Source organism: Triturus cristatus, chromosome 11 (assembly GCF_964204655.1).
Source record: "Triturus cristatus chromosome 11, aTriCri1.1, whole genome shotgun sequence".
Lineage (NCBI taxonomy): Eukaryota > Metazoa > Chordata > Amphibia > Caudata > Salamandridae > Triturus > Triturus cristatus.
The window spans coordinates 111824507-111848914 of NC_140594.1; the positions used below are offsets into that span (position 1 = coordinate 111824507).

At 47.3% G+C, this 24408-nt stretch overlaps 1 protein-coding gene across 2 annotated transcripts in view; it reads left to right on the top strand.

Moving 5' to 3' along the window:
• The window catches only part of MED15 (mediator complex subunit 15), a 723364-nt gene that overhangs the window by 489807 nt on the left and 209149 nt on the right, over window positions 1-24408 (top strand). For both annotated transcript variants that reach the window (XM_085634093.1, XM_085634094.1), the window contains exon 14: window positions 21792-21955. In XM_085634093.1, the coding sequence (XP_085490219.1) occupies window positions 21792-21955 (164 nt within the window). The remainder of the gene's footprint in view (window positions 1-21791; window positions 21956-24408) is intronic.

Sequence of the window (24408 nt, forward strand, 5' to 3'; positions counted from 1 at the left end):
AGAAGTAAGTGTGGTGGTGTGTGTATAACTGTATATGCAAGTAAATGTATGTTTGATTCTTTATTAGCATGAGTGACTATGTGTGTGAGTAACTCTATGGATGAGTGGCATTGTGTAACAGGATGTATAGGTGCATGAGTACATATGATGAGTGAGTACATGTATGAGTGACTGTATAGGACTGTTGGTGAATGAGTGGATGTGTATGTGGATCTTAGAATTACTGAAGAGGTTGTTGTAACTGGTATTGGTATGTCCATTGTTTTGAAAATTTTAGTCTCTATTTTTGAATGTGTGTATCAAAGGTTATATTAGGGTGAGAGGAGGTCTGCCACTCTATCACAAGGATGATGTAATCAGTGATGTCATCAGTGATGTCATTTGAGATGTCATCAGTGATGTCATGAGTGATGTCACTGACCATGTCATGAGTGATGTAATATGTGACGTCATCAGCAGTGCATTGCGGGCGCGCGAGTTATAGTTAGCTGAACTAACTATAACGGGGGAATTTCAATGGTTTTTTACGAGTGAAATGTCCAGCTAACTATAACATGTGTGAAACCTTTGGTTTTTTCATTGAATTTTCAAGGTTTTTTAAATGCTAATTCCTAACTATAACGTGTGTGAAACCCATGGTTTTTTCAGTGAATTTGCAAGGTTTTTTAAATGCTAATTTCTAACTATGCCTACAGAGATAGGACATGTGAAGAAAGAAGAAAAAATGCACAGAAAGAAACAAAAGAAGTGCAGAAAGAAGCAACAGAAGTCCTCAAATACGAAGATAAGTGCAGGAAGAAGGATAACGTGCAGAAAGAACAAAAAGAAGAGCAGAAAGAAGCCTTGTTGCAAAATCATCCTGTACCCTCAACTTTTTCAGACGGATACTGGTGGTAACTGAGTCTGACTAGCCAGTCCTAGAGCCAGTGCTATGTTAAAAGACACTTAGAATACAGTGAAAACACCTACATACACTAGGGAACATTATGCGTTGGGGTCCCCCTGTGATTAGCATGACATCCTCTGTAAGCCCCTAGTACATAATAGGGCATGGGGATTAAAACTACCTCTTAAAACAGGCCACAGGGCGTTTTTGCACACGTTAACTCAGGCCCCGTCCCCTCCCTTCACCACTGTGTAAACACGCCCTGTGTCCATTTTTAGTTGGGAGATTAAGTTCATTTGAATCCTGAGGGTCCCTAGGGTCCAACTAGCCCACTAGGTACCTCCAGTAAATGCCACAGAGCTGTGTTGCAGAGAGGTGTAAAAAGTGGCACGGCCTGGACCACCTCCTTGCAATGCAGCTCAGTGGCGCTTACTGGAAGCACTTGGTGGGCTAGTTAGCCCCCAGGGGCCCTCAGTATTGAAGGGAAATTATATCCCCAATTTAAAACATGCCATAGTGCGTGTTTGCACACGTCACCTCAGGCCCCGTCCCCTCCCTTCACCACTGTGTAAACGCGCCCTGTGGCTGTTCTAAGTTGAGAGATTAAGTCCCCTTGAATCCTAAGGGTCCCTAGGGTCAAACTAGACCACTAGGTACCTCCAGTAAGCGCCACAGAGCTGCGTTGCAGAGAGGTGTAAAAAGGGGCTTGGCCTCAGAACACCTGTCTGCAGCGCAGCTCCCTGGCGCATACTGGAGATGCCTGTTGGGGGCGCGTTTGCAGATTGCTGCACGGAGGGGGCATGGCCTCCGGCACGATGCCAGTCTTTTATTTATTTTAATTTTTTAAGAAGGGGGGCTGTGTGGTTCCCCTTCTTATTCTAATTTATTGGCCCTGATGACCCCATCCCCCAGGGCCTGTCTCCTAATTATATTTTTTTGACCCCAATCCCTAGGGCCGGCCACTGTTTTTTATTATTTTAAAAAAATATTTATTTATAGACACACCTAGGACATGCTGGACAAACCGTACGTACCTATCACCATGACGATTTGCGGGATATTCATTAAAAGGCGACTATGCATGCAATGAATCCACGTGGAATGTATTTACACTACTAGTGAAGCTCTGACATGTCTGATGCCCTACCGTGCCTAATCACGGTAGACACCCTTGTCGTTTATTTATACAAACATGGGTAGCTATTGACGGGCACATTTATTACACATGCACACCAAGCCATTCAAAGGGGATTCAACAAAAATTCGACCAAAACTATGCAAGAAACCCCCCTCACGGTTAATAAAACACACATCCACTGCCGGATGTGTAATACTTTTTATTTTACTCTCTGGAAAGGGGATGAACATCACTTGAGAGTCACAGCGTGCTCCTGACAGAGCCCAATGCTGTGTTACACCCACCATTGCCTGCCGAGTGCCACACACCTCTTTGTTGTATTCCACTAGCTAGTGCATATGCTATGACACTCTCTAGCCCATGTGCACTGTAACACCACCCCGTGAATATGTCATGCCACACTTGTTTTCGCACGGGTTATATTGCCCCATCTAACGTGCCTTCCTCGATGCCTATGTTATAACGCACAGTGCTATGCCATACATATTACAATCTGCGATCCATATCTGTGTCACAGTGCATATGCAACGTTACACTCCCCAGCACATATTTTATATTACAACTTTAGAGACTAGTTAGGTTACACAACACTGCCCTGTGCATATTACACTCCAAGGCGCATATCGCATAGCACGCGCTAGTGCCTGTGCTATCTCGCGCTCTCCAATGAATCTGTCATTGCGCACAATGTATTGCATATTATATTTCACGCCCGGTTCATCTTATATCACACTTTTTGGTGCATAGTTTATACCATACACTATATCTAGTTTTCATTTTCAATCGTGCTCTCAGGACTATGTTCTATATAACACTGTGTTCACCTACCCTTTTCACGGGCATTACATTTTGCGATAGGGGGTGGAGGGTCAGGGGGTGTTTCTGCCAAGTGAGCCCGGAGTCACAGTCACAAACGTCCTCTTCTTCCTGAATAAAAGTGAGATTATGCTGCATACTTGTTCATATTTTAAGTAGTTCGCACAGACTCAATGTTTTAAAAACAATAAAGTTCCTAATACCCGCCTTCTCTGAACAGTTAGCTTGCTGCCCCATCCCCCTCCTCCCTATCCTCTGTTGTGTGAATCCATGGAATAGCCTCCTCCCTCCTGCCATGCATGGTCTGATGTGCTGCCACTGCCCTCAATTTAGTATGATGTACCAGTCCACTCCTCCTGCCCTCCATTGCCCAATTCTATGCCCCATCATTGACCTCCTGCTTAAACTCTGTGCTTAGCTTGCTGCCCCTATTCTCCTTCCCCCTGCCCTCCGATGTCTTTGTGCATGCCCCTGCTCCATCCTTTTTGCCCACCATGTCCCATGGACCTGCCACTCCTATCTACTCTGAGTGTTCTGTTTAGCTGCCACTCCCCTCCCACCTGCCTAGCATTGTCAGATGACTGTAACCTGTCCCTGCCACCTCCACCCTGCCTGTCCACATGCCATGCCCCTATCCTCTTCCTCCTGTCCTACATGGTCCATTGTACTGCCACACCCTTCTGCCCTCCCTGGTCTGTTGTGCTGCAACTGCTCCTCCTGTGTGCCCCGTGTGGTCTGTTGTGAGGTCCCTTCCCCTGAACTTTCTTGTCTGTGCACAGGTCCTGACCCTCCCTTCTATCCTCCATCGTCCTTTGTGCATGCCCCTGCACCCTCCTTCTTGCCCATCATAGCCATTGGTCTTCTGTGCTGCCATGGCCCCTCCCACCTTCCCTGTGTGGTCAGTTAGCTGCCCCTGACCCCCTCCCACCTTCCCTCCATGGTCTGTGTGTATGCCATCACAGTCTCACTGTTGCTCTTCATGGTGTGTCTTGCTTCTAGTGCCCATCCTGCCTGACCTCCATGGCTATCTTGCTGCTCCTGCCCTGCCCCCTTGCCCCCAGCCCTCTGTTTACATGTGAAGACCCCTACTCCCTCCCTCCTGGCTTGTCTGTTCCATTGTAATGCCCCTGATCCGTCCCTACTGCCCTTTATGGTCTGTAATGCTGCAGCTTTCTCTCCTGTCTGTCCATTATGGTCAGCTAGCTACCATTGCCTCTTGCCCCTCTGTTCTCTGTTGTCCATGTGCATGGTCCTGTCCCCTCCCTCTTGCTTTCTATGGATTGTTGTGCTGCACTCCCGTCCTGCATGCCCTGTGTGGTGTATTGTGCTGCTGCAAACCCTGATGCCTGTCCTGCAGGGTCAGTTTGGTGAACCTCTCCATGCCCCTCTTGTCCTCTGTTATCCAAGTCCATGTCCCTATCCCATTTCCTTCCATGATCCAATGTACCATACTTGCGAACATTTTGAACTTGGTAAGAGGGAGATTTTGAAAAAAAACTGGGGTATTGATTTTCCCCTTTGAGTTACATTGAAAAAGAGGATATTGTAGACAGGAGACAGATCAAATAAAGCCCATTTGAGCTTAAAAACATTGGACGTTTCCTGGCTGAATCGGGTCTGTTGGCATGTATGGTTGTACTACCATTGCCTCTTTCTTCTGCCCACAATGGTCTATTACATTGCCACAGCCTTGAAGGAGGGTAGATTTTGTATCACAGGGGGCCCCTGGCCCGTTCTGTCCACACCTGAAGTATGAGACCCTTGTCCTTGCCCTGCCAGCCGCATTTGTAGGCCGTATTAAATTGACCAGCGGGTCCTGTGTTGCTATATAATTATCCTGAGACATCCTTGCCACTCAGCCAGCATAAAACCCCTGTGTAGGCCCTTCTGTTCAATATGTAGGCCTCTTTATTAAATTGACCATAGCTCTGCAATTTTAGTGTATAGCAGTCTGAAGGCAGGTCTGCGAGGCCTTCTGCTCCAAACTAGTAGCCCCCACCCTACCCGAGTGCTCCGTGCTCGGTATCAAAGTTCAACATCCCACTGAAGCTGTCGACATACAGTAGGCTGCATCCTGGACTGGTACTTGCTTCCTGGGCAGGTTTCCCGCTTTTAAGGAAGTGGCAACCGCAGAGCATCAAGTTAGGAGAACTGAGGAGATTTTGTACATGAATATATTGAATTCCCGTACAATACCCATTATTTTCTGCTTGCTCTATGGAACTTACGATAAGCGATTGGCCTGAGAGACTGACCTTTTCACCCAGTCCATTGTCAGCATTAAGTGGGTAAATGACGAAATGTCTGGTAAAATCTGCAGACGAAGCTTTTGGGTAGCATACGTAGGTAGATGTAGCGTGCAAAGAAGCCCACAAAATGATATAAAAAGGGAGCACCCACAGATATCGACGGACTACCTCGCCGTCTGTATGTAGGTTAACAGGCTGTGCAGGTTTTCCCCAAGAGCTGGGAGCTCTTGTCTTCCTTTGCTTAAAATGTCTTGCTCTGCTTTGCTTGAAGTATCTTATTCTATTTTACCTATATGAAATGTCATGTTATGTTTAACCATTGTTCTCTTTACTTTTGCATTTAAAAGATTTTGTATTGTAATTGCAGGAATGCTTGCTCTAAGAGTAAACGTGAGTGTTCCTAGGTAACATTTTCCTTGGTGTAACTTGTTTCTCATGATGCATTTATAGATGTGTTTTCTCTCTCTCTCTGTCAGTACATTAATTAAGATACAGAGAATATCATGACAGCTGTATGATTATCTGGATTCTGTATTTTGTACTTTATGTCTCTATTCTGCGGTTTCTTTGAAGTTGTATCTTCTCATTAAACTGCCATTGTATTCTGCCACCAATTCCATGTCTCATATGTCTGTTTTCTTCATTTTTGGAGCAAGCGTTCCTAGGCACCCCGGCTCAAATTAAGGTGCCCCTTTTGTCCCTGACTCACTCTCCTGCTCAGTTCTGTGGTGGCTCCCGGGGCTCTGGGGACCGCCTCTAGCTTCCTTGACCCGTAATAGATCTTCCCTCCAACAGCCTCTCTTGCAAGTCCTGTATTGTTGGTTTGTTGCCCCTGCCCCCCTTTCCACTGCCCTCCATAGTCTGTTGTGCTTCCACGGCCCTTCCTGCCTGCTCAGTGTGGTTAAATTGTTGCCTTTGCACTCTCCTACCTGCCTTCAATTTTCAGAGTCCGTGCCCCTGGCCTTTGCCTCTCAACAGTATCCCAATGAACAACTAGATTGCTAACATTCTATATTTATTACAAAAGTGTGGAACGCCTGACATCATCTTGATGTAATCAAAACTGTAATACCTAGAGCATTTCCTTTAGAAATTACATATATGAGAGGGTCTTATTGGCATCAAAATTATGGTTAGTGCTCTAAAAGACTAAAATAAGGACATTTTGTCTGAGTTTTCAAATAGCGACAAAGCACTTTTAAATTATTTGTTATCTTTATGTTTTTTTTATCCAGTTGACCACTTGATTAAATGTTGCACTTAGGGGAGAGGATGTGGTGTTACTTCCAGAACTGCAGACTTTGCAACTGGGGAACCAGGTTGAAGTTTCTGCTTCAGCTCGACATTCTGTGATTCTGGTCAAATCACTTAGTCTCCCCATGTCTACAACCAAAATGAATTTGTGCTTGTGTGATGTAACCAATGCTCATGTAAAGCACTCCAATACCTGACAAGTCTGCACTATATAACACTGCAAAAACACTAAATAATAAGTGTTTTGCACACTTCTGTCATTGGGCTATATTTGGGCTACATCTGGGTGATTTTGGGCTACATTTGGGCTCTTTTGTCTCCGGTGGCCATCTTGGGAGATTTATTTGTTATGAAGTTTCCTAATTTCCTCATGTACTGCAGTCTCCTCAGTAGGAAATGCTTTCAGTTTTTTACGTTGATTCCATCATGAAGGTATTCAGATATGTCACACATTTGCCATAAATTCTGAATGTTAGCACTCTAGTTGCTCATTAGATCACTGTAGTAAAACTACTGTTCGCCATGGAAGTCTGCTCCTGGTATTAAAAGTGCATGTTTCAGTCTGCATGTCAGAATTTTTTAATGAAATAGAAGAGGATTTGAGAAGTCACTCAAAATGTGCCCTCATTTTCTTTCTTCAGCATTAATGATAATTTCTATGGCAAAATGAACCCCCTCATTGTGTTCCTTTTTAAATTAAATGTTTTAAGTGTTACCAGTTTATTCCAATCAAGATGGCTTCAGGTGTGCCATACTTTTGTCATAATGAAGACAGTAAGCGCTCTAGTTGTTTTTAAGAACACTCTGGGACATTCTGTCATTGGGCTATACTTGGGCTACATCTGGGTGATATTTGGGCTACATTTGGGCTCTTTTGTCTCTGGTGGCCATCTTGGGAGACTTATTTGTTATGAAGTTTCCTAATTTCCTCATTTACTGCAGTCTCCTCATAGGTAGGACTGTTAGCGCTCTAGTAGTTCTTTGGAACACTCTGGGAAGCTGCAGTAGAACACAAAGGAATCAACTGACAGTCTCTGCCCTTGTTGGATGTACATGTTTTACTGAGAATGTCAGACTTCATTCTCACATGACTGAGAAAGATAATGTGAATTTACAGAAAATAAGCTCTCTGTTTAGTTTATAGATCACCTTCCAAACCTCTGTGGTAAAAGCATGAGAAAATATTTTTCTCTCAATCATGATATCCCAGCAGAAGGCTTTTTCACATGGTGAAATCACCTTAGAACATACCACAATTCCTAAAATGAGTATGGTACCATCAACAAATGATTTATAATGTAACTAAAGTCTTAAAACCTTCTATTAACTGCAATGCTTTTTAATGAGGTGCTATCATGTATATTGGTCCCAAGATGGCTGCCAACACTTCTTGGATGAAGTGCTGACAGCCAATCAGATCTCAGGATGAGATGTGTGGTTAGGCTCCGCCCACATATATATATGCTTTTAAATGCTATTTTCTCAGGAAATACTGAACAGATTTACACCAGACCTGCAAAAGGCACTTCCTTGACCTTATGGCTACCTCTCTGCCAAATTTCAAGTAATTCTGTTCAGCCGTTCGGGCTGTAGCTGTGTCTAAAGGTCCTATGGAAAAATGCATGGGAAAAATGCGTTTTGGGACCCCCCTTTTATCTCAGCCCCCGCTTGACGAATCCCCCCGAGACTTTCAGGGTAGGAGCGGAGCGTATCGCCCCACCTATTTTGAAAAATTCGCGAGGATTCGTCGACCGGCGCCAAAGTTATTCAAAATAGAATGTTGCGGATTTCCTATGGAAACGTGGTCCTAACTATAACTACCTACTGGCGACCGCCAGTAGGTAATATATATATATATATATATATATATATATATATATATATATATATACACATACACACACGTAGAGGTGGGGGCTGTCCAGAATGGGCATTCAAATACCCCCACCCAAAAGAAAAAATGCTACAGTCTTTCTGCCCCTCCTGGGAGGCAGATGGTGCACACAAAACCAACTAGGTACCAGGGATTTTTATTTTTCCAAAATTCAGGGCGGGGGTTGCCCAGAATGGGCATGCCAATGCCCCCACCCCCACAAAAAAATGCCAGTCTTTCTGCCACCCCCTCAGGAGGCAGATAGGGACAGTAGCCCCTGATCTGCCATAGTTTGCAGGGGATTCTGGGTAGGGAAATGTTGGGGGACCCACTTGCTGGACACCCCCGGGTGTCTAGTTTTCAGAAATGTGTGGGTTTGGTAGGTTTCCCTAGATGGCTGCCGATCACGGGGCCAAAAACTCATGGGACCACCTTGAAAAATCAGGTTGTTTTGTGATAGGTAATTTTGATGGCACCTCAATAGGTTTTGGGTCCTTGCCTGTCGTGGGTACTTGACCCACCCACACAAGTGAGGTACCATTTTTCTCGGAAGAGTTTGGGGAATGCGGGGTGGGTGGAATTTTGTGGATCCACGCAGATTCCAGAACTTTCCACCAGAGAAATATGAGGAAAATGTTTTTTTTTTTCTTTTTGTTTTACAAATTTTGAGGTTTGCAAGGGATTCTGGCTAACAGAACCTGGTGAGACCCAGACAAGTCACCCCATCCAGGATTCCCTTGGGTGTCTAGTTTTCAAAAATGTATAGGTTTGCCTAGGTGCTGGCAGACCTAGGGTTTAAAATCTACAGCTGGGCACTTTGCAAAAAAAGGGTCAGTTTTCACTGTAAAATAAAGTGTGTCCACATTGCGTTTTGAGCAGTTTCCTGTCGCGGGCACTAGGTCTACCCACACAAGTAGGGAGAGGAGTTGGCCTAACGGCTAGGGCGGCCGACCTCGAATCTGGGGAACTGGGTTCGAGTCTCTGCAATGACGCTGAACATCATGTGATTCTGGGAAAATCACTTAATCTCCCCGTGCCTAACAAAAATAAATGTGACCTCATGTAATGCAACTGGTGCTATGTAAAACGTTCTGATACACGATTCGGATCAAGTTCGCGCTATATAAAACTTTGTAGAAATAAATAAAGTGAGGTACTATTTTTATTGGGAAACGTAGGGTAACAGAATTGTAGAGCAACTGTTATTACCTATTGACTTTAGATGCATTTCTGCCTTCCAAATGAAAGACAATGTGTAAAAAAGGTCATTTTGAAAAATGACCTATAATTCTCATGCTTGTAGGGGTACTCACAATTTGCAAATATCTACTGTTTGTAAACTCTATATTTTAATCCAATTTCAGAAATACCTAGGTGTCTCCCATAACGATTTTTCCATGTATATATTTTCCCAAATTAATTGCTATATACCCAGTACATAATAAAAAAACATTACAAGATGCTGCTCAGTTTTTGGCTCTGGGTTAATCGGGTTCTTGGTGAACCCACAAGTCCTATATAAACCCACAACCAGAAAGGTCCAGCGGATGTAACGGTATATTGCTCTTAAACAGCTGTCATAATTAGAAGAAGTTACAGGTGAAAACGTTGACACAAATGGGTGTTTTTTTCAACTAATTTAAAAAAAATCCTATATTAAACGGTTAGTTTCTATAAAGAAACCTTGAAGGAACTACAAAAATGACCCCTTGCTGAATTCATAATTTTGTCTACGTTTCCAAAATGTATAGCTTTCCAGGATCCATTATTGCTTTCATACCCATTTCTACCATTAACTGGCAGGAGGTTGAAAGCACAAAAAATAGCACAAAATAGGCTATGTCCCAGAAAAATGCCAAAACTGTCTTAAAAAAAAAAAATGTGGTTTTCTGACAAAAGTCTGCTTGTCCTTGAAAGCTGGGAAGATGGTGATTTCAGCACCACAACCCCTTTTTTGATATCATTCGCAGGGGAAAAAACAGACGCTTTCATCTGTAGCCCTTTATCCCACTTTTCCCCGCTTTTCCCCCAAAAAACAAAATGTAGCTGTATTTTGGCTAATTTCTGGGCTCCTTCCAGGAGAATCCACAAACCCTAGGTACCTTTAGAATCCCATTATTTTGGAAGAAAAGGACGCATATTTGGCGTGGATACCTTATGTGGTCAAAAAGTTATAGGGGCCTAAGCGTGAACTACCCCAAATAGCCAAAAAAGGGCTTAGCTCAGGGGTGGGAAAAGGCCTAGCAGCGAAGGGGTTAAAGGGATTGATGCTAAGTGGTTTGGAAGTGCCCCTCCTTTCAGACAAAACAACTAGTCCTCCAAGTCACCTCCTCACTGTACTTTTTATAGACTGAGAACATTTGTTTATTGGAGCCAGAGTATGTGGGATAGGGTGTATGTCTTACAGGGTGGCATGCACCCTCTCTCCTAGAAAGTTTACACAAGCTATGTTCTGGTGCCTGGTCTGCAATTTGGGGATATATCACTGCTCATTTTATCTGCTAGAGACATCTATCCACAGTTTACTTACCTTTTTTTAATTGTTTTACATTTTTATTTATCAGTTTTCACACATAGAACGTGCAGTTTTGTAGCGTGAATCCTTTTCTGGATTCACATACTGTGCATTATTCCGCCATCTATTGGTTGGGTCCGGAATTGTAGCTTTATTTTTTTTTCCGGTCTCTGTCTACCATCATTTAGTGCCATGCACGTCCCATGTGTGACGTCAGACGGTATCCTGGACGTTGATGTGTATGGTGGCCATCTTCAGATTCTTTTTTCTGCCATTGGGTCTGGAAGCAAGACAGGAAGCCCGAAGAAAGTTTCGATTTCCCCCCAAAAACTTCGAAAAAGAAGATTGCCGAGAAATATCACTCATCAACGTCGTAACCGGTGGCAGGAGCAGAGCTTCGGTTGATCACCAGAGGAGCACTCCGGTCCACAAATGGCAAGGTAGGGGTCATGGAGAATACCCCCTTCAAGTTCTGCCCCAAGTGCCCCCACAAGTACTCTCAACGTGACCGACACGACGTCTTCAACCTTTGCCTGTTTGAAGATCATCAAGACAAGGACTGTGAGGCCTGTGCAGCGTTCCTGCCAACTACGCTGAGGATACGCCAAAATCAAAGACCGGCCCATTACGCCACAATGTCGCAAACAAAACTTCTCTGAGGGACCTGGGTTTCTCTAGCGATGAGGAAGAACATGGAGCACCAGTGGAGTCGACGTACGAGGGATCAGACATCGAGATTCTACAAGGGGACTCTGAAAAAATCCATGCCGAGAAGACGACAAAGGATCCAAAAAAGAAGACTGAGAAGGTAAGACACCATAAAGATCCGATGGAAACGAAGGGCAACTAAAATAAGCCACAGCCAGAAGGAGAGCAAATACCGTATCCAACACCAGGCCACCGCCAGAAAAAGAAAGTAAAAGAATGGATATGGTGGGGAGAATGATGGAAAAGGAGGCAGTAACACAGTGCGCATTGCTAGCTCAAATGCCCTACTAAATAGATATGGACACCAACAGTGGGATGAGATTGAGGAGTCTTTGAACAAGCTCCCTGAGGAGGACAAGAAGAGGGCAATAGCTATGGTTCACCTGTGGCACCAGCTCCATTCTTATACCCAACAAGCCGGATTGCTGCCGATTCCAGCGCCGACAGAACCCTTAGGTTTTAGGTCACTTCCTCAGCCCTATTCTAAAGGGCTAGGAAGGGAGGATGATCGGGAGGGGTCACTGGAACCTTTAAAAGACCAGCCTTATGAAATGGACTGGTATGAGGCCAGTGGAGTGGATACTTCTCCAGATTCTGGCCTGCTTTCTCCCCCCCCCTACCATGGCTACAGAGGAGGGAGCGTCATACTCTAAGGTGGTGCTAAAGACAGCTGAGGTCCTTTGCCTTCAGCTTCTTTCCGTGGCGGTCAAGACTAACATCTTGAAGGAGGTCCTACAGCCTTCTCCTTGGAACACTTGCTGCCTTTCAACAAGGCCTTAACTGATGTCCTGCTGGTGACCTGGTCCAAGGCTAGCACATGGGCTCCTGTGAATAGGACAATCGCCAGCAGCCATTACCCTGCACCGGGTGACCCAAATTTCCTCACCAAACACCCTAACTCAGAGAGCTTGGTGATCCAAGCCTTTACCTCCCAAGGCGCATTCCCTTCCACACCCCTGGCTAGGGAATCTAAGAGGCTGGGTAGTTGGGGCAAGAAAATATTTTCTTTCACCAGCCTTGTATTGCAGTCTGTGAACACCGTATGCTTATTAGGCCGTTACTCCCACACTTTGTGGGAAACGGTTGTGTAGTGCTGCCGTAGGTCCCGGAGGAGCCCCGGCAATCCTCTGGCAAGCAGTATCAGACAGGAGAGAAGTGGCAACGTTGACCATTCGTTGTAGTCTCAACATGACCAACTCGCTGGGCAGAGCGATTTCATCAACGGTGGCTGTTCTACACCACGCCTGGTCAAGGACTTATGGCTTTTCAGGGGATGTCCAGGCCTCTGTCATGGTCATGCCCTTTGATGGCACCCGTCTCTTCGGAGGCGAAGCAGACCTGGCACAGGAGCACTTTAAGAAATTGCGGGCGACGGCCAAGTCCTTGGGCCTCTCAGTGGCCAATCGCCCCCAATCTGCCTTTCACCCCTTTCATGGCTACGTAAGGGGCTTTAAGCTGTGCCATCCATACTCCTGCCACAAGGTTGCGCAAGTTGAACAACCTCTGCGTGGTTGTGGGCTTGGCTGGTTCTGACACTGTGGGTTGAACAACCGGAGGTCTGGTCAGGCTATCACCTCCACCACTGGCATAACATCACCTTGGACAGCTGGGTCCTTCAGATAGTCTGAAGGAGCTTCTCCTCCCCTTCGAGACTATCCTTCACTCCATGTCTCCAGCTTACGACCGGCTGACGGAGGATCACTGATTTTGCTTCAGAAGGAAGTCATGACTGTCTTGGCCCAGGGAGCTATAGAGAGGGCTCTGTTGCCATAAGTAGGCTGTGGTGGTTATTCCCACTACTTTCTGGTCTTGAAGAAGGTAAACAGCCTGCACCCTATCCTAGACCTGCAAGCACTTAACTACTTCTCAAAACGGAAAAATTCAAGATGCTCACTCAAGCTCAGGTCTTGTCTGCCCTGGGTCCAGGAGACTGGATATCAGCGTTTGACTTGCAGGACACCTATTTCCATGTTCCCGTCCTGCCTGCTTATCTGCGCTACCTGCGATTTACAGTAGGCCATGAGCACTTTGAATTCTCTGTGCTCCTCTTTGGCCTCACAAGTGTCCCCCAGGTGTTCACCAAGGTGATACCGGTGGTCGCAATTCATCTGCGCAGATCAGAGGTGCCAGTCTTCCCCTATTTTGACGACCGGATGTTGTATGCGAGCTTGCCCCATGGTGGTGTTTCCCACCTCCAGACTATGGCAAACCATCTGCATTTGCTGGGGTTCACTATCAGCTAGTCGAAATCACATCTGACTCCCTCGAAGATGCTCTCTTTCATCGGATCTGTTCAGGACACAGTGGAGTGTGAACACCAGGGTGGACAAACTCAGCTGTCTATACCTAGCGGATCATGAATGGCGTCTCCATCTGGAGGTGGCACAAGGCCCCTTTCAACAGTGGGGAGAGCCTTGGTTGGATCTGTTCACCTCCGCAGAGAACGTGCAAGTCAGCAGTTTTGCGTGCTGGAGTTTGCAACAGCTCGGACACTTTCATCTCATATGGAGCCCGGGCCTCCTATTCGCCTTTCCACCAATACCACTCCTCAATACCAGTGCTCAAGAAGATCAGGAACGACTGGGTCTAAGTCATTCTTGTGGTACCGGACAGGGCATAGAAAGTCTGGTATCCCGAGCTTGTCTGACTGAGCATCTGATCCTCCCATCAGGTAGGCCCTTTGGGAGGATCTTCTGTTGCAGCAGCAGGGGAGGGTCCTCCACCCGAACCTGTCAATTGTACGCCTTCTTGCATGGCGATTGAGTGGCGGCAGTTGATGGCATTCCACCTTCCTCTCAAAGTCTGTAATGTTATTTTGGTAGCCAGGCGTCCCTCTACCAAGACCATGTACACCTGCCGGTGACACAAAATTGTAAAATATTGTACAGAAAGGTCTATTGATTCTGCTTCCTTATCTCACGTTTTGCTTTTTATTTTGACCCTTGACCAGCAGGGCTCTTCACTGGGCACTCTGAGGTTACCTTTGGGTCCTGTCTGCCTTAATGAGGCTGCTGGACCAACCCTCTTTATTCAAATCTCCCATTGTAAATAGACTCCTTAAGTGACTTGTACACGTTAGTGGGACCTTAATTTGGTTCTTTCCTTCCTAATCTGCGCTCTATTGAAACCTCTGCACAATTGCCCCCTCTGGCTGCTTATCATAACAGCCTTTTTTTGTGGCAATTACATCTGCCAGGAGGGGGAGCCAATTGCAGGCTCCGTCATCCAAGTCTCCATCTTCCTTGATAGGTTGGTGCTTCACACTAGGGCCTCTTTTTTTACTGAAAGTAGTAACACCATTCCATGTGGTGTAATCTGTCACCTTGCCCACTTTCTACACTCCTCCACACCCCTCTAAAGAAGAATAGCGACTCCACAATCTGGACCCAAAAAGAGAGTTGTGATTCTACCTTGACCGCACTAAAGAGTTCGGGGGAGGGGGGTGGTGGGCATAGACCTACTCTTCGTGATGTACGTTGGATCAAAGAAAGGTTGTGCGTTGCACAAGAGGACTGTTTTGAGACGGGTCATTCTCTGCATCAATATTTTCTACACTCTGGCCAAAAGCAACCTCCTGAAGGCTTAAGAGCTCATTCGAAACAGCAAAGGCTGCTACCACGTTGTTGCAATGTGGAGTTCCAGTCCTCAACATTTGTCAGGCACCAATGTGGGCATCTGTAGGAAGCTGGCTCTGTATATGATATCACTAGGTGTTAATACCGTGCACAGGGGGTTCCCCAAAAGCAGCCTTAGGCCTAACACAGAGAAGTATAAGACATTTATTGCATATAATGATCAATAATAGACACACGACGCAAGAAGGAGATCCAGACCAATTTTATAAAATGATACTTTGTATTTTATTTTAAGTCCCAGGTCTTTGTAATAAGGTAAGTAAGTTTTTAATCAAATTTACTTTTCGCTTTAAAAAATCTACACTTTGAAACTTTTTCACACTGTCCAATTTCATCCTATGGGAAAATCAATATCACAGTTAAACATGTGAGTATTGAACTTACAATTTCAGTCTTCGGAGCCAAAAGTCAGCAAGGGCCAGGGGTCAGGTAAGTACCAAAACTGCACCGCCAGCGGCACATGGGTCAAAATCGGAGTTCGACCTAATGGAGACAGGGGGTGCTTGGAGCCACACTGCTTGCAGGCACATAAATTGGTTGTAGGGGCCAAGCTTTGGAGGTTAGATTAAGCACAGGGGTGGGGGGGGCCACAAACCAGCACCAAGCATGCGGCACAGGGGCGGCCGGGTGCAAATTCAACGTCCGGCACCCAGTGTTTTTCAATGAGGAATCTTTGGTTGGCAAAGAGGCTGCAGGTGTGCCACCAGCAGTTGCAGGAGGAAGACCATAGACAGAGGTAAGTTGGGATGTAGGGAGTTGCAGGGGCACGGTCTGTTCAGCTCACCAAGGCCCAGGGGCTTTGGGTGCAGGGGTGCCTTTGGACATCGGAATCTGCTTGCCAGAGCCGGTTGCGCTCAGGAGGAGCCTCTGGAGTCACACTGCAGGCTCCGTGGTGGAGAATTCACTGCACAGGTGAGACACTCAGGCCATTTGCGTCCGGTGCAGGGTGGGCAGGAGATGTGGATCCGCCTGGATTGGTTTCTTCTGGACAGGTCTGCTGTCCTCTGGAGATTGGAGTCTTTATTGAAGGCAACAGTCCTCCCTGAGTTTTGGAGGTCGTTGGTGCAAGACAGGTCGCAGGGTTTTCGCAGCTGGAGACAGGCCAGCAGGGCTGAGACCAAGCCAGTTGTCGTCTTCTGGCTTCTGCTGCAGGATGTCTTTATTCTTAAGTCTTCGTATATCTAGGGTCTAGTCTGGGGGAGCTACCTAAATACTAACACTGCCTGGCAACGTAGGTAAGGAGGGACCCTCTCCAGCTCTCAGGCCCTAGGTACCCAGGGTACCAGTTACTAGGGACTTACAGGGGGCAGAAGTACCAATTGGGAGTTTGTTTTAGGGAAGGAGCACTGGCACAGGGCACCTGGTTAGTAGGGACACTGTGCACTACATTTGAAACCACATCAAAACCAGGCAAGTAGTGGGGGCTAACCATGCAAATGAGGCACTTTCTCATAGCATCTCTGCTCTGTCCTGCAGGACTCCCTAGTCTAACCTTAACCTATCCACACCCCTCCCACCCCCCCTGCTGGGGATGGTATTGCTTGGGTATCTATTCAAAGGTAAGGAATGCTCTATTACTTACCGGTAACCTTCATTACTCCGGGTCCCGTTGTCCTCGTCCCATGCATTACATATTGGAGATGACCATCTCCACAACAGAAAAAAGACAGAAGAATGCTGTTACACTAACCCCGCCCCTCCCACAGGGAGTATATATACCGGCCCAACCCAGCATTCTCCCTGAACCACCAAGCCCCCAACAGGAAGGCCGGCCGGCCGGCCGTGAGGGAGGGCGGGGCGTATGAATGGGATGAGGACAACGGGACCCGGAGTAATGAAGATTACCGGTAAGTAAAAAGAGACCAGCACCAACCACGAAAGCCGACCAGCACCCAGCCCGGAAGGCGAAAGAGCCCATGGACACGCCAAGACGGAAAGCCAAGGCACCGGGGAAAGAAGGAAGAAAGGGTAACGGGAGGGAGCGCCGACCCAAAGAACACAGCCCCAGCAGAACACCCCAACAGCAAAGCCTGGGAGACCGGAGCAGGAAGCCACAGCCTGGACAAGCACACACCGATCACCCGAGAAGAGGCGCAACAGGCCCCAAACCGAACAGGTGGCCGACCAAACGATCCAGAGAACCCAAGACCTGAACAAGGGAACCACAAGGGAGCCAACTGCAGCAGCAGCGGACAAACCCAACCAAAGACCACCGAAAGAACAAGCCAGGCAGAGAGGAACCCAAACAGACCAGGCAGAAGGCAGGACCAACAACACACAGGCCAGCAAAGACCCGAGCCCAACAACCGGACTCCCCAGGGGCCCGGAAGAAACCGGAGAGGTCCACACACCACAGTCGGGAAACACCAAACCCCGAGGGGAAGGACTCCCAAAACCAGCCCAGCAACAGAAGCCAGGACGGAAGAACAGGCAAACCAAACCCCAAGGCCCAGCACACATCAGGGGAAGGAAGAAGCAGGGGAGAAACCCCACTGCAGAAACCGCAACAAAACACAAGCAGGCGAGAAGCCGAAGCCAAGCAAACAGCCCGACCATAAGGACCCGAAGGCCCAAAACACACTCGTGGAAAGCCAAAGAGGGGAGGACCCCAACAGAGCACAGGCAAGCAAAGGCCGGATGGGCACAGAGAACCCCTGCAAGGAAAACAGCGGAGCGAGCACGACCACAAACAACAAGGCAACCGCACAAAGACCTGGAACAGCAAGGGCCGAGAACACGGAAGACACCAGGCCCCAGCACCCGACAGGGGAACCGAAACTCGAAGAAGTCACAGAAGAGAAGAACCGCCAGCAGCCACAAGGACAAAACCAAAAGGCAGAGAGCAAGCAGCTCCGGGAACAGCACCACAGGCGAAGCCGGAAAGGACAACCACCCAAAGGAAGCCCCCAGCACCCGCAACACCCGGGCAGACCCCACAACCAGGAACGAACCAGGACCAACCTGGTCGAACCACAGGGAACAGAGGAGAGTAGGCTTAGGCAAGGAAGCAACGCAACAAGCCACCAGACCCCCTCAAAACAAGCTGCAGACCGCCAGAGGACCAGGGGACCAGCAGCCAGGCACGCCACCCGACTGACACAACCAGAGGCAGCAGGCAATCAGGAAAGACAGAAGTGGGAGACAGCCCAAAACAGGCCCAGCTAGAACCAAGAGGCCACAACGGCAGGAACACCCCACAAATGCAAGGACCAGAACCTGACCACAGAGGAACCAGCACAAGCGAGCAGGCGGACAACCTCGAGCAGACAGCACCAGCAGATCCAGGAGGACACCCCACCAGGATGCAACCAGGCACCCAATTGCCAACAGGGAGCGAAGGCAAACGGAGACCACAAGGAGGCACTGCCGGAGACAAAGCAGAGGCAGCCGCAAGCCCGCAACCTTGAGAGACCGGAAAACGGCGCCCAGAACAGGACCACGGGGAACAAAAAAACGAGGCCCAACCCCGGCTAAAGAAACGGGACCAGGCAGGGACAAGAACACGCTCCCCCCCCCCCCCTCCCCGGAAGCACAGCCGAGGCCAACAGCACCTGTGAAACCAGCCAGGCACCAAGCATGGCCCACTCAGCCCCAAAGACACAACCACCGCAGGAAGTGCACAGAGCGGGAAGGCCACCCGAAGGGAGCAGGGGCTGAACCTCACAACCAGCTGCGAAGCAGGACACAGGCAACAGACAGAGTATCCAGCAGACAGGGAGCCGCAGCAGGAGCTGCCACAGACCGAGCAGCACCACTGACAGAACCAGGAGCCAGGAAAGGCCAGACCAGAGGCGAAGGGTGCGAGCAGGACCCACCGAAGGAAACCAAAGGCAAAAGGCAAGCACAGGAGACAGAACCACAAGGGCAACTTCCGAGAAACCAGCGGAGAGCAGCAGCCTGGGAACACAAGGACCAAGCCAAGGAAACAACAGAAGCCAGGAACAGTGCAAGGAAAGTGCAAGAGCCCAGAATAACAAAGACAGCCGAACCCAGCACGGAAACGGCAGGCTGCTGAACAGAGCACCACCCAGCCAGGCCACACGAAGCAGCCCAAAGCCAGGGACAAGCCACCCACGCCACACAAAGCCAGAGCCAACACAAGGAAGGAAGAGAAAGGCTCCATGCACCCAGGAGTCCCCATGGTCCAACCCAGCCACCCCAGGCTGTACAGGACCCAAACCAGGAGCACACTCAGGGGGCAGCAGGGGAAGCACGCAGCAACAGAAGCCGTGGAGTGGAACCGCACAGGACACAGGACCAGACGCCAGGGCCCGAGCGAAGCACAATAAAACAGCCCATCGCAGGAACAGCGAGGCAAAGAAGGAACAGCCAGGAACCCCAAGAACCAGACCAGCCAAGGCACACCCAGCGAGCACAGCGGAACACCCCGACAGGGAGCGCTAGCAGGCAACAAACCAGCACCAAAACAGGGCAGCGACACCCGAAGACCAGGACAGGTACCAACGTGCGACACCAAAACGCAGCGCAGGACACATATTGGAAAAAAGAGATCATAAGGCAGAATGGACACTACCACTCCCAACAGAACCACACAGAGAGGTTTGCCTCAAAGAGGCGCAGAAGCAAAGGGGACAAAGTGGAAGAAACACGCAGCAGCGTACCAGGGCAGAAAGCACGCATCCCAGGGAACACCAGAAGCCCAGGAAGCGGCAGCGACCCGGAGGGGCGAACAACACCCCCAACCCCCCGCACCAAGACCATCCAAAGTGCAACAGCAGACCACATGCTGCCCAGAGGGACACATGCCCATAGAAACATATATGACAGCAGCAGTAAGCACGAGGGAAACGAGGCAACCCGTATCCACACCCCACCCCCGGCAGACAGCCAACACAGGCAGGGAAACACAAGAGAGTGAAACCCAGACCAATGAAAAAGAGTATATGACCACAACCACCAGGCCACAGTGACTCTGCAAGGCAGGAAGAGGACACCAAAAGTAGAAGAACCCCTGCAACCTGGAAAAAAAAAAAGCAGGCAAGAAATGGCCACGAATTCCAGCATGGCACACACAGCATCGGTAGACCCCCATGCGTATAACAAAGGAATTGTTAAAGCTTGGCACTGAACAACATATGGATCTCCGTCACCCAACGCAAGGGCACACATGTGAACAACCCCAGAAGGATGAAAAGCTGAGAGAACCCACTTCAGGAGTCGAACCCCCGATCATGAGGAACAAACACAGGCCCATGACACGGAAGCAGCCGTCCACACTGCCACCAGACCCAGCTTCCGAGGGAGAAATGAAAGACAAAATGGGAACATGACCCAGGCTTCCCCGTGTGCCGCCGCAAGTAAGTGGTAAAATAAACCACTACGCGGTACTCACTACGGGGGTAGTCAATCACCAACACTGACCCCCCACCACCAGCCCAGATGCGAGCACCGAGGCAGCATAGGAAAAACCAGGAGCAACTGGCACCCCCAAGCGTCCACGCAGCGTCCAGGGAGGAAAGCCGAATCCAACAGCAGCAACCGGCACTCAGGAACACCAGGAGCCTCACCAAGACCAGCTCGAGGTGCCCCAAACAGCAACAGCAGCGCGTCTTCCCGACCGGCTCAGCCGCAGGAAGAGGCGGCCTTCAGCCCGGGAGGAGCGGCGCCCCAGCCACAAAGGACCGGCCACCCACAACGCGGCTCCCGGCAAGCCCGGCAGGCCAGGAGTCCGCAGAACAAGACGTCGAGAAGCCCAGCAGCTCGACGAGACAAAGAGGAAGACTTCAGGGACGCAGAGGACAGCCCAGCGAGACGTCCCAGAAGCCAACAGCAGGTAAGCGCAAACATCACATCCCTTTCTGTCGGAAGACAGAAAAAAAGAATAGGGAGAATGCTGGGTTAGGCCGGTATATATACTCCCTGTGGGAGGGGCGGGGTAGTGTAACAGCATTCTTCTGTCTTTTTTCTGTTGTGGAGATGGTCATTTCCAATATGTAATAAATGGGACGAGGACATAAGGGGCCTGGGGGTAATTTCCTGTTAGATGACACTATCAGATGGACAAGTTACTTACTTTTTGTAACGCCTTATCTGGTAGAGACCTGATCTAGCTGCAGATTCCTAACCAACCCACCTATCCTCCCCGCACTGCTGATAGGTTTTTAGAGTAAGGGCTGTTCCCTTTCATCGCCCTAATTGTTCAGAACACACCAATGTCAGTGCACTTCATGGCTCCGCACTTCTGGCGTGGAAAGTCGTGGAAAGGAACTGAAGTCAGCTCACCGAGGCGGCGCCTATATAGGTGAATCGGACGCCACAATGGTGCTGACTGTCACGTGAAGCCGACAGATGCCACCTACTGGCGTGCAGGGATATTGCTAAAGAAAAAAAAGTCTGGACCCAGTCTTGACGCCTCAGAAATTCAAAGGTAAAGAATCTGCGGCTAGATCATGCCTCTACCAGATAAGGCGTTACCGCGGTTAGCAGCTTGTCTATTTCTTCCGGTATTTGCCTAAATGTGTTTATTTCACAACATTTTATCAACGTGTGTTATTCGCCTGCTGTTGTGTACATCTTTCTTGTTGATCTAATTGTTCGCTCTTGCTCTGCCAAATGATATACTCATTTCTCTCTTTAATACTTCCTTCTTTTTGTAGGTTTTACATTCTTTGGAGTCTGCAAAATTATATTAAATCTCAAAAAATGGTTGTTTGTTGATACATGCGAATACTCATAGCTATGCTGCTTCTGTTTCAGCCAACCCCTCCTCCTCCAACAGTGCCCACTACCAAGCAGCAATACTTGTGCCAGCCTTTGTTGGATGCAGTCCTTGCAAATATTCGATCCCCAGTCTTCAATCATTCCCTTTTCCGCACCTTTGTGCCTGCTGTGACGGCCATTCATGGTCCACCCATAACCACGTGCGTATTCATTCTTTTACTCCGTGCATGAAATGATTTTCACTAAAATGTGGTAAGACATTGAACTGGTCGCAGTGTGATGACCCTAATTTTCCTATTTAACATTAAAATATGGCTGTACTAAAAAGTTAATTTCATAAGAGCTCCAAAATATGGAAATACACACAACAAAGAAGCAAAAAAAAAATTAAGTTGTGGAATAAACCTGATATTACTCACCTTATTTCATTAGTCCATAAATGTTGTAAACACTTTGGGAAGCATTCACCCACTAGGATGATGGTTGATTCTTTTGCAAGTATGGAGATAGCCAAAACACAAGCTAGTTAATCGTTGCAAATAAATGTCTGTATGCTGATGAAATGGACTAATAGGGCTTATAATCGGATTGTTGCTATTGTTAATCATGATGCTCTATTATTTCGAATCAGAAACTAGTTGAGCGTTTGGGTCTCAGGTTATCAGATCCAATGTAGTTCTACATTTGTAAGAATTTTAAAATGTGTTCCAAGGAATCGAAGATCCATTGAATGCATCGGATGACCCTTTTCAGGTTATGTGCCCACAGTAAAAATGCATAAACTTCTCAGAAGGACTCTGCTTCTTGTTGGAACCATGGAAAGAATGTAGACCATCTGCCTCTGTTTTGGATTTGAACAAATATGGTGCTGTTCTGAGAATAGATTTAAAGAACACATTTGTATCTAGGGCAATAAAATAGTGATAACACTCAGCTGTATTAGAAATAAAATTAGTTTGGTTGAAGGTGAAGTGGTGTCTTGAGGGCTATATATTGTGCCAAAAGAAAAATATAGTGACATTGGAAATTCATCATGAAGCCCTTGTGTGAAGAATCTATTTTTTTGTCTCGGTCGAAAACAAATCCTCAAGGGTAGATAATGACGGATCGAGATTTGACTGCGAATTGAAAGGTTAGCCATCAGATTTCTTTGAAAGCTTAACTTATAGAAAATCTTTGCATGTGCCGAATCCTGGAGTTCATTTTGAAAAGATTGATTTTTGAAAATAACTGTTAAAGCAGATGCAACATTTTCTAAACCAGTCCAGTTATTTTAAATCGGCCCCATTTGACAGAAAGCACTACTCCAGAAATCCTCTTTAAAAGCAAAGCAGGGGGCTGGTGCTCATATGCATAGGCTTCTACATGTTTGAAGATTGAACCTTGTACGTTTAAGGTCTTGCTGAAGGAGCAAGGAACCCAGTACGTTTGACTGCAACATACTTTGAACACAGGATATTTTTAGCTTCCTTAGAGAGGGCCTGGTTCTGAATGCCTTAGTTTTCCTTTGTTTTTATTGACGGGAACCCTCACTTATTTTCATTTACCACTGTGCTGGATTGCTTTGGTAAATGCACCTTTTTTGTGGTACAAATAAGTCAGAGGGAATGGAATGACGTCTGCGTGGTCTGCCTTACAGGCCATAGAGAAGTGTTGTATTCTTCTGTTGGTGCCATTCAAAAAGAAAAAAATATATATGGCGAGAATTCACCTCATCATAAACTTGCTTGCCAGGCCCCTTTCTGGGGAATAATAGCTTGGCAAACTGTACCCAGAAGCTAGAGCAGCTGGATTGACTGGTAGTGAATGTGAACAGATAGATGATATATTAGAGGGGGATTCTCTACACACTTGAGAATGCAAGCACAAATATGGCGGTATGAGCAAGCCACTTTCTTTTATTCACCAGCCTATATAAGGCAGCATGTGCTATATTCGTGGGGGTTCCAGGTAAACCACCTGAATCAGAGACCCCTTTCTAGCTCTCCTCAGTGACAGTCTCCCTTTGTCATGTTTATATACTTCACTATGTGACATCCAGCCGAGACGCATTTTGCACCATGGATCTTTTCTGGATTGAGATGCAGTGCGTTATTTCGCCATCTAATGGTTGGATCCGATATTGCCCTTTTTTCACCTCTTATCTTCTTATGGGCATCAACCAGTAGGTGGGTATAGTCCTCCCCTGTATGAAGTCAGATGTGTACCTTTGAAGACACCGAAACCACCCTCAACACTATATCAACCAGCAGTCAAAGGAAAGAGCAACAAGCTTTGGCAAAGCCAATAGGTCTCGCCTTTGGGATCTTATAAGTTTTTAGCTATGTAACAGACGTTGTTTTTGCACTAAAGATATTGTTTTGGATAACTAAACAATATTTTGGTCTTATTGTATATGGCAATCTGTTTTGCTTTTGGGATATTAAAATTATTTAGTTATGCAGTTTAATATTGTTGTTGCAATATTATGAGCTGTTGTATCGTGAAACATTTGTAAGGTCCTAAAGGCAAGGGCTATTGGCTGTGTGAATGTTTTAGAGAGTGTTTTAATGAATGGTTTTTGTAATGCTAATTTGTATTGTTATAAATGTGAGATTGGCCTGGTATATGTTGACCATAAATTATAGTGTGCAGTTTGCACTTGTTTAAAGAA